The sequence below is a fragment of the Poecilia latipinna genome, unplaced genomic scaffold (assembly GCF_001443285.1).
Source record: "Poecilia latipinna isolate Pla-1442-1.1 unplaced genomic scaffold, P_latipinna-1.0 Scaffold531, whole genome shotgun sequence".
Lineage (NCBI taxonomy): Eukaryota > Metazoa > Chordata > Actinopteri > Cyprinodontiformes > Poeciliidae > Poecilia > Poecilia latipinna.
In genome coordinates, this window is record NW_015113147.1 from 196,490 (window position 1) to 207,689 (window position 11,200).

General features: G+C 40.6%; 1 protein-coding gene and 1 long non-coding RNA gene across 2 annotated transcripts in view; one reads left to right on the plus strand and one right to left on the minus strand.

Annotated features, from left to right (window-relative positions):
* c1ql1l2 (complement component 1, q subcomponent-like 1-like 2) overlaps positions 1-1,634 on the minus strand; it is a 26,671-nt gene extending 25,037 nt beyond the window's left edge. Inside the window, exon 1 of the mRNA XM_015040855.1 lies at positions 200-1,634. Coding sequence (XP_014896341.1) covers positions 200-826 — 627 coding nt within the window. The 5' untranslated portion in view covers positions 827-1,634. The remainder of the gene's footprint in view (positions 1-199) is intronic.
* Positions 1-10,518, plus strand: part of LOC106952630 (uncharacterized) — a 72,266-nt gene extending 61,748 nt beyond the window's left edge. Inside the window, exons 2-3 of the long non-coding RNA XR_001426029.1 lie at positions 8,464-8,624; positions 8,882-10,518. This is a non-coding gene — a long non-coding RNA (uncharacterized LOC106952630). The remainder of the gene's footprint in view (positions 1-8,463; positions 8,625-8,881) is intronic.
* Positions 10,519-11,200: the final 682 nt, after the last annotated feature.

The following is an 11,200-nucleotide window of genomic DNA, read 5'->3' on the forward strand; positions in this document are numbered from 1 at the left end:
CCCCCCATCTCCCGGTGTGGATGTGCGCTACGGCTGTGCGCTTTTAACCGGACTGCAGATGCCCCGTTTGTTTTCACAATGCTTCCCTTTTATTTTGGGGGGCTTTCTGATATCTTCTGGCAAAACATGGATCTTTAAGCGGGCGTGCTGCAGAGGCAGCGCCAAAGGAAAAGTCAAAAAGTCTTTTTAAAGTACTCACCTGACCGTTCTTGCAGAGGTCTGCCCACATGCTTGTGCCATCCCCTCCTCTCATCAGCACATGGTAGATGAAGAAGTATGTACCCGGTATGCTGCAGATGAACTTGCCCGAAATGCCATCGTAGTTGTTGCCAAGGTTGGTGACCACGTCGTCAAACTTTAGGATCTCATAACCTTCATGGGGGTTTTTAAGCCCGGCATAGAAGGCCACCCGGGGCACTGTGCTGTAGGTGGCTGTGCTGATAGCTCCATTACCCCCCAGACCCAAAATCCCAGTCCTTCCATGATCCCCTCTGTCACCTGGGGGCCCAGCTGGTCCTGGTGGCCCCGGTTCACCAGGCGGTCCGGGCGGTCCAGGTGGTCCTGGTGGTCCGGGCTTTCCTGGCCTGCCAGGCTTTCCCTGAGGGCCCTGCTGCAGGGTGGACGGTGGAAGAACATTGCTGTGGTCAGTCAGTGCCTCCGCCTCACCCTGCAGACCGGTGGAGCTGGTGCTGCTGGCCGGAGTGCCCTTGTTTAAGTAAGGGTCGCATACCATACGACAGGTGCCCAGCATCTCGTAGTGGCTGGCATCTGTACTCACGGAGCTGACAAGCACAGGGATGAGTACCACCAGCACCAAGACCAGCATAACCCCCACAGCAGCCGCCACCAGGGTCTTCCTCCCGATGCTGAGTCGGGGAAGGGGCTGCGCAGCCAGCGTGGGTCTCCCGGGGGCGGAAATGGTGACTGTTTAGTGTGGGGAGCCTGTCACCGAGGAAAGGGACCCGGAGATCCCAGGAAGAGTTGCAGGAAGAGCGGCGAGTGTGTGAGAGTGAGACAGAGACCCACATACACTTAATACAGCTCACTGCTCCACTCAGTCACACACAAGTAGGCAAGCAGTCACTCAAACATAGAAAAAGACTTAAGGAAACCCAAGCATACACAGGGAGACATTCAGCGCGTACTTACAAACACAATGTGACTTGTGAGAAGAAGCAAGAAGTATGCAGAGCCCAGAGGAATGGAGTGAGAGACAGAGGGAGCGAGACAGAGGGAGGGAGAGGGAGAGAATAATGAGAGTGGGTGAGCATGAGAGATACAGAGCAGCCACTGTGAGTGTGCGTGTGTATGTGTGTGTGGTGAGTTTGTGGTGCCGTGTTCTCAGGCTTGGCTTTTTATACGGGAAGCAGCTCCGGAGACCCCACACCCACCCTCTTGGTCCCCCATCGCGTGAAAGGTTGGTGCGGCTACGTCCCCTTTTTCTCTCCTGCTCTCTCGGACGAAGGACTCTCCAACATGCAGCCTCCTGAAGCACAGAGGAACCAACACAACGCCCCGGCCACCTTGCGCTCCCTCTTCACTTTTCTTTCTCCCTCCTTCCCCCACTTGTGATGTTATTTCTCACCCTCTTGCGTTGTCTTCTCTCTCATCAACATCCAGCCTCTAAAAATAAAGATGGAGCTGTGGAAAGACGATCCTTTCTCTCTCTCTCTTTTTTTTCTTTTACTGGAGGTGGGCTCTAAAGATTTATGCATATATGTGCGGAGACACAACACTTAAATGTTCTGTGCCAGAAAACGCTAGCATCTTCTCAGAGGAATAATAGTGCTAATTGCAAAGCTAAATGCCAAGAACAAACTTATAACCCGGCAAACTCTTTGGTTAGACTGATAAATCTTGAATCACATTAAAAAGCAGAAAAGAAAAAAAAAATCCTGTGCACCCCTCCTGATTTTTTTTTCCTCCCTGTCGATAAGCATGTTTCTCCAACTGAATCTACCAAAATGATTTCTTATTGGTGTCTTTTTTAGAGCATTGATTTCATGTTTTTTTTTTTTTTTTATCAAATCAAGGGCCCTGTTTTGAAGGGGGGAGGAATCGATACAGAGCAATGATGTAATTTGTTTGACATTTTCATCCCTTGGTGTGATGAATGGTAAAGTAAGAGAGCAAATGACAAAGTGTGATGGCAAACATTCATTATGAAGGGTCTGTTAAGTTTATAAGGGCGTAGGTCTTCTGTGGTTGTGGTCTAATACATTTGGAGAAGCAATATGGATGAATATGAGATGGACGGACGTAATATGTTATATGTATTGATGGTTGGGGGGAAAAAGAAATGATCACGATAGGAATGCAGAGCAATTTCATACAGTATGCATTCAAATGTTTGTTTTTATTCAGGTGCAGCTACAGTAGAATGTAATAGCAGCCTACTTCCCCCTAACAGAGTTCATCTTTGCTTTATTTGCACTTACATATTTCAGATGATCAAATACATTTTCATATCAGGAAAAGATAAAGTAGATACAAAGCCCAGTTTTCAAATTATGCAAGCTAATCACGGCCCTGTTGGAAAATGTAAGCACAGAGCTTGTTAAGGCATGAATTAGCTGTGATTAACCTCATTCTGCAGTGAGAGCCATTATTTGAGACTTAGCCATGACGTCACAAAAGAAACCAAAAACAACCTCGAAATAACTGCCGGCCCTGCTTGTTTCAGTAAATATCAGTTTCAATGGTTCAGTAATAACAAACAAAATTTGAAAAAATGGTCTTTGTGGGAGCTAACAAAAGTGGATCCTTTCTTTTGTTCTTTAGTGTTAAGCTACAGCTCACAATAAGAGAATGATCCAAAGTTCCCCAACAAATTCACCTCTTCAAGTCTAAAAAATAACAAAGTGAAAGTTTTGGATTTGTCCAAGTCAAAGTCTGCATTTAGATCCGACTCAGAATTTGTGAAGCTGATAAATCTAAAACAAAATCTTCCAATGTGGAAGTATTAAAACAATTATGCAAAGAAGAGTATGCTAAAATCACTCCACAGTGATTTAAAAGACTCTTTTCAGCCGTTACCATCAAGGGCAGAGTAATCATTTTCTCCCATAGAGCCAGCGTGGTTTGAAAAGCTTTTTCCCTTCATAAATGGACTCTTCATATGAAAACTGAATTTTGTGTTTGCTAAGGTTACCTATTACATAGGTAACCCAATATAAAAGAAATAGGTTGTTGTATAACATATAAGTGCAGCGAAAAAGCAAAAACAGAAGAAATCCATAAGGGGCCTATACCTTTTTACTGCACTTTTTATTAAATTTCAAATGATAACTATATTTCTTTTAAAACTCAAGAAAAACGTGGGTACATATATCCTTATATATAAATAAAAAAAACTTCCACTAATTCACTAAAACTTTCCTCACTTGTGAAGTCAGCTTGCACGGTCATTGGTCTGTGAAAATCTGCCAGCTCTTGGTTTTCTCAGATAGTTGCCTATTTCTGGCTTGGGACAGTTTGTCCCTGAGCTGGACAGAGATCTTGTGATGGATTGAAATGGATCAATGAGCAGGATGGCTGATTTTTTTTTTCTTTTTTTTTTATTATTATTTTTGTCACCACTACACATGACATATTGCCAGTTATTTTGCAGCATTTGTGAATCTTCATCATCATTAGACGTCAGCTGCACATTCAAAGAATCATCGGGTGGCTGTCTAATTTATCATCTTGCAGAGTTTGATTCTCAAATAACTGGCACACAGGTGTGACTGGGATGCATATTTGCCTGATTTGTTTTTACTCCTCATAACAGTCATCGAGTTTGTCTATATGAGGAAGCACACAGACCTAAATTGGTTTTCGGAGGGTTTGTTTAAGGGGGGGATTTATTTGTTCTTCACACCTGCCAGCAGTAACTGCTGGTCATATCGCTGAGATCCAAATATCTATGTACCACAGAGATCAAAGCACGTTGGAGAGGACAAACAACGAGTGATTGTGATGAAACTGAAGCAAGGAATGGATACGAAAGCAATTGGAAAAAGAGAAAAATGTACAAATGTGATGTTAAATGTTGCAACAGCTGATCTTTAGATCAGGTAATGTGGTTTGTTTTGCATGAGAACACAAGCAGAGAAAAAGAGATTGTGAAAACCTAAGGAAGATATCTGTAATATCTGACATTTTCTTGTCGTAATATTCAAATCCAGAAGTTACACTTGGTTTATGTTTATTCAGTAAATACATTTAGGTTTTGACTGCAAACAGGACCGTTGAGTCACAACAGGACAGCACATTTAAAGTATTTACAATATAACTCCATATTCAATATTCAGTTAATACTACATAGCAGCAATTAAGAAAAACTTTTCATGTATAAATGTTAAGTTTTAGCCATATCAGACCTGCAGAGTCAGAGAGAAGACTTTAGGCAGATGTCCAGAAAACAGTCACTGACACTCTCCACAAAAGGTTTGTTACTGAAGAAGCTGATTGTTCAGAGTGCTGTATGCAAGCAGAAAGTTTAATGGAAGGAAAACGTGCTGTTGGCAAATGTGCACCAGCAACAGAGCTAATCACAGTTATGAGAGGAGCTTAAACTGGAGCAGCCTTTTGGTTTAATCGGTGCATTAAGAGCCTCTGCACACGAATAACACCTTTTCTTCCATTGTCGTCCTTTATTTAGCTCCGTCCTTCTCCACATCAACTCTGACCTGTTTCCCTTTTGTCACTGCCACTCCCATGTGTCATCACATCACTTTTCTATAAATGCCAGCTTTGTAGGGTGCACATCTGATTAATGTTGTTCTTTGCTAGTGAAATCCCACATCTGTTTAAAATCTGCCTAAGATGAGCTGTTTCTGCCAACAACATTATGTTCTCTTTCTATAGATATACAGAGCCAGAGACTCTGGCTGCAACACCGTCTCTCTCCTGAAATAGCCATCGAAGGAGATGCTGCTGGTAGTCTACTCTGTTTTCCATTCCATGAAATGTACGACTACTGCAGAGTTCATCTATTGTTACGTTTTTTTTCACCCAATGAAGTCACAAAAAACAGCTGCTGTTGCTAATAACTCTGTGTACTTTTTCTTCATGATAGAGAGCAACCCCTGAGGGTTACTCTGTGTTCTTTGTTTCTTTTTCCTCCATATGTTCTGTCCTCTCAAACCCTGGTAGACAGCAGCAGATGGATGCAGAATGTGAGGCAGGTTCTTCTGGAGAACTCTTCCTGTTAAAAGTTTGTTTCTTTCCACTGTCGCCACATACATGGTGAGTGTCAGGGGTTGCTGCAAAGTTGGACTTGATCCAGTCAACAATCCACTATTCCAGGGGTGGCCAAGTCCAGTCCTCGAGAGCTATCATCCTGCAACTTTCAGATGCATCCCTGCTTCAACACACCTGAATCAAATGACTGGTTCGTTATCAGGCCTCTGTAGAGCTGATCCCGGTCTGTTGGAGTAAGGATACTTCTAAAACTTGCAGGATGGTGGCTCTCGAGGACTGGACTTGGTCACCCCTGCACTATTCGCACAACATTGTAACATGTCAAAGTGGTAGGAATATTTTTGTATATCTTCACAAAGAAGTGCACAAATACTGGCACATTTCCAGGATCAAGGCGGCATCAGCATTGTAAACCCTTAGGTGCATCCGAAAGATACCACTGGGTAAGTAAATGGCAGGATTTGAGAACCTGGGGACAAGATGAGTTTTTTTTTTATTTTTTTTATGGCACTTAGCATGGTTTTAGTGATCTATTTAAAATCGGACACACCTGTGAGAGGGTCGTTCAGTGTAAACGCTTCGTTGGCCGATTGTCCTATTAAAATGACGAAAAACTGGATATAAAGATATGTTTAAAATCACACATTTCTCTTTTTAGTTTTATGTATACAAATGCAAATCACATCAATACTCAAACAGTATATGCAATCAAATGAATTCAAAAGTAATTCTGTTCAATTCGGTTCATTCCAAAAGAGTTCAATCCAGTTGTCAAATTCAGATTTCTGCATCATGTATTCAAATTCCTGCAAGTTATGCAATGACTATTAGTAATAAGCTTTCTAATACAAGCAGCAGATTGCACTGAATATTAATTTTGATGCACTCTCTCATCCCAAGCAACCACAAGGTGAAGGTTTAGGTCAGGTGAATTTGCTGGCCAAACACAGTGATACTTATTATAGAAGTTTTAGTGTGAGTGTTGGAACACGGCGGCCCATCAACAGCAGAAGACGCAGCTCCACAAGTCGTCACAAAGTTTGGAAATTTCACCTTAGACCTCAAGCAATTTGGATTAAATGCCTCTCCATTCTTCCTCTGGGCTATGGGACCTTGATTCCTAAATGAAATACAGAATTTACTTCTGCACCCTTTTACTTTCTACTCCACTTTTTCCCTCCACTTAACTTTCTACAATTTTTCCAGAGCACTATGTGAAAAAAAAAAACAAAAAACAAAAAAACAATGATCTGTGTGTCTTAATCTCCTCATGGAGAGTATAGTGACTGTCTACAATTCTCAAATCAAAAGTCAGTCTGGGTCATATATGTCATCATATCCAAATACTTCTGTAGTAAAATTATTTAATTAATCTCATAATTTTCCTGTTCTTAAGAGAAACTGATTTTTTTTCTCTGCAAGCCACAATAATCAAACTTACAGGAACACACACTAAAATTGACGAGTATGTGAATCCATACTTATTCAAATGAATTACATGAATAAATTAACTTTCCACCGGCATTTTATTTAATTACGATTCACCTGTATAAAAATACATTAGGATACAATTAACTTTCGACTGACCAAACACAATGTAGATGGCAAAACAAAAACAAAAAAAAATGAGAATGAAATCTTATTCTAACAGAGCACTGACAGCCATACAGTCAATTTCTTCAAAGAACGGGAGCGAACAGGAAACCACAACCTCAGCCGCGTTGTGTCCAGACATCAGCCACGTCCAAAACGCACCTCAAAAGATTTTAATCACTTTGTTGTTCTCCTCCTTTACAAAGAGCTGGAGAAGCACAACGATTGTGCTTCAGAGGCTCACAAGGGAAAACCGCAAAACATAAAAGCGTAAAAAAAAAAAAAAAAAAGAATTTTTTCAGGTATTTGATTTTGTTTTTTTGTTTTTTTGTTTCCTCTCAAAAGGAAAGTTTAACAGGTCAAAGAAACAAAAGAAACAACATCACAAACACACAAGCAAACACAGTAGACGTCTCATCTCCAGTTGAGTTTGTGTCTCTGATTTACTTCCCTTGTGTTGCTCCTGGCCGAGGCTTATCAAAGAGCTTCTTTCATAAGTGCCAAGATCAAGCCACTGCTGTGACTGCTTGGCACCCACTGAGATGGTTTGAAGATGGCTGGGCAGAGGTGGGGGTGGGAAGGTGGGGGCTTCAAGACATCGAAGCAGGCCAGAGGAACTCAAAATTGAGGGTAGCTATTGAAGGGAGGTGTGTGTTTGTGTGTTTGAAGAAAAATGGGTTCAGACGGTAAATATTCCCCCAGCTCGTCAGGAGAATCCTGTTGGCGTGTCGGCAGAAGGAACTGGCAGAACGAAGCACTCCTTTGGTCGAGCGAGGGATTGTTTTTGCCATATATGTGCTGCAAAAATTAATATGCATTTGCTCAAAGCCGTCTCTGCCTCAGCAATTTCTTGCTGACGAACAGCGTAAGGCGGCAGGTGAATGCAGACAGTGAAGGACACGACTCCGGAGAAAAAGTGCAACACGCTACCACACACAAACATAAAAACACCCCGAGGCTGTATATTCCTCGCCACTGCTGAAGCCGTGGTTCCATCAAGCCTGACATCTGGCCTGTTTACTGAAGCCTGGCACTGCATTGCAAATTTACAAAAATAATTGTGACTGGGCAGAGCAGAGCACATTGTCACAAAGGAAAGAGTCTGGTGTGCCTGTTTATATATGATAAGTTTTGACAGCAAAGTAGTTACAAAATGTTGTCACCTTTTTTTTTTTTTTTTTCCTGTGATGTCACATTTGTTAAATCCCCCATACGGCTTGAACTCTTTACGGCAATCAGCTGATTATGGCGGCATGCTCTCTGTGCAAGATTATGAAATATTTACCAGCTGATTACACAGACGGAAAACACTTAGAGGCAGGATAGAGACTATTAAAAGAAGTTGTTTTGAGGCAGCAGGAGAACAGGGCTTCAGTTTCAGTCTCTGTTTACTTGTTGTCTCGTTTCGCTTGTTTTTTGCTCGACTGAGCAGCCTAGCTCTAGGGCACACTCTTATTTAACTCCTCATCCTCCAGCCAGTAAAATAAAGTGAAGCAAGAAACTGCAGACTTGCTCTTTTGACCCCAACTGCTAAAAGACTGAATATTATATCCAAGATTCCTAATGAATGCGGTAATGTGATGTATTATGTGTGCGCGTGATTCATGTGTGCTCTGCCTCGGTCTGCCTCGCCCGCAGCGAGACGGTCGTGCCTTCACTCAGTCTTGACTCTTCTCCCCTCAGGCACCCAAATGATGGGATGACCTTTCCACCTCGGCCGGGGCTGGGATGTCACGCGCAGCATGAAATGAAAACTCATCACCTTGCTAAACTCTTCACATCACTCTTTGCTCTTCCTCCCCTCTTGCTCCTGCATCTGATTTGTATTCTGCTGCTCATGAAAGGTCAGACTTCTATATTCTTAGGATATGTTACATATACAGTATTTATTAGCCGTCCTTTTGGCTGTCATAGAAAGAAGTTCTACAGAAAGAAACACTTATTTCGGTTCATTTGTGTGTATTAGGTGGAGATTAAATTGCAATATTAAAGATGTATTTCATCAGTACATGCTGTAAATAAGATGAGACTGAGTGTATGTATTTATAGGGTTACTCTCTTCTCTCCCCCTGATTGTTTTCTGTCCTCGTCTGGTCCACAGGGACGCCCCAAGGTGATTTCTCTCATCCAGGCCATGAAGCTGAGAAGCTGTCAAAACCACAGTTTGAGTCTACAGAAGAGTCTCTGTGGCTCGGTTTTGCTCTCAGCATGTGATGACCGGTAAAATTGAAAAGAAAAAATATAAATAAAGAGTATTCAGTATGAACAAAGGTAGATCACGCATGTAGTTACCTTAGATAACTTCCCTAAGGTGTGACGACAGAGTTGACAAAACAATTCCTCCCGTTGCAACAATCAGACACTTTAATCGACTTAAACGTCCGTAACTCGCCCAGACTTACTGGTTATCAGAATCAAATGCTGACGTGAATGAAGCAATGAACTTCATCTCATCTGAATTATGAATTGGACATTTTCACTCAGCTTTAATAACTGCACTCTTAAAGAAAGAGGATGATTATTGTTTTAATTTGTAAGAGTGTTATGTGAAAAAGAACAATATGAAAAATGTAACAAAATACTTAACACTACAGAGAAAGAATAGTTTAACTGTTACTAATGAACAAACGAGATTATACACAACCCTTTTCACAAATAAAGAGAGATAAGAGATTCACAGAAAATACACAAAACGGACACAAATACAAAGCATCACCTAAAAAGGAACTAACAGAAAATAACATCATGCACCAGTGGTTTTGGTTTTGGTTTTGATCAGAAACTCTTTGTTCTGTTAGTGTCTTTATGGTGGAAGTATGCTGATTTAGTAATAAACTTTATTTGGTTGTTAAAATTCAGTTTTGCGTCCAAAATGGCGTGCAAAGATTTTTATTTTTATTTTATTGTTTTTCTTGCTTTGTGGGTCTTGCTAAATGTTGATTTCTAACTTCACATTTTCAGAATAGACACACTGAAGAACATGAAGTTTGGAAAGAAATATTTTCCAGTCTTCTCACTGCATAAACATTTTTGTCGACAAATAAAAAAGCTCTAGATATGAAGTAAAATCACAATAATTGCAGGAGAAGAGACAATTTCAGAAGAGACAATAATGATGAATTTCATCAATATCTCCATCCGTACAGCATTCCATATGACTCCACAAACTTCATTTGATGAAGATGGTGTTCTGCTTTTTTTATGCACCAACATTTAATTTGTTAGTTGAGAACAGACTTGTAGGCACCTGTCAAAGTCTTGACCTTTTATCAATACTCTTAACCAGATTTAGGTTTGCAATTGTGACACACCAGAATGAAACGAGCAGCTATTTGACACCAAAAAATAAAGAATCTAACCTGAAATTATTCTATTAAATTACAGATTCTGCTTTGCATTGCAGGGACTAGGTTTGCACTGTTTATACATGTTGATTTTTTATTGATTTGTGTCGTATTTAAACTCCTTGATAGCCCAGAAGACCAACATTTCAGACAACAAATTGGATAAACAGAAATATTACATTTCAAAGATTTGACATTTCTCAAAATATAGCTAGACTCTAAATTACCAGCTGTGTTTGTTTTGTTAAATTACATGTTTTCTGCTTCATGGCTTCGTTTCATTGTCTTAGTTTTAATTAAATTTTTGCATCCTCACAACGCTACTGTTCTGGAATGACTAAAACTTCATTTTTCTACACTATGCAAAAAATGATGAATGAATTGCCTTGTTGAGATATTAATAATAAAATCACTAAGTTATAAGGCAGTAATTGCATCTCTCTTTTTTTTTTTTTTTTGCTCCACTCCAATACCACTGCACAAGAACGCTAAAAGGTCAAGGCTATCCGGGTAACAGATGCATAATGAAACTACCCCATATTTCATTGTGAGCGTATTGAGTCTGCAGGAGTAAATCCAGAGCTATGTCTGCGTGTGTGTGTGTGTGTGTGTTGTGTGGAGGTGTGTGTGTGGGTGTGTGTGTGCTCGTGCATACACTGGTGCAATGTGCAGATGTTTTGCAGGTAGCAGCAATAAAGCTGCTGTTTAAGCATTCATCATTAACAAAAGGTACTAATGCAGCAAATCTAAACTGTATTTACATATTTATCTACTCTTAATTATATTAAGAGATATACTTTATGTAACTTAATATTCTAAACTCTTCCTTTGCATAAAATCTAATATATATATATATATTTGTTTTATGCATCAGGATGTCACAAGGAATCATTTACTTGTCTTACACACAAACCTCCCAAACTCCCACCCTCCTTCTCCATCCTGCTGTCTGTCTGTCCCACCCAACAGACTTTTGTCTCTTGGCGCAAGAGGTCCACTCCGTTATGCAGTGAAAATCTATGGATCCATATGAATTTGTCGGTTTAAATTACGTTCAACATTGAGCGTCTTTCTCA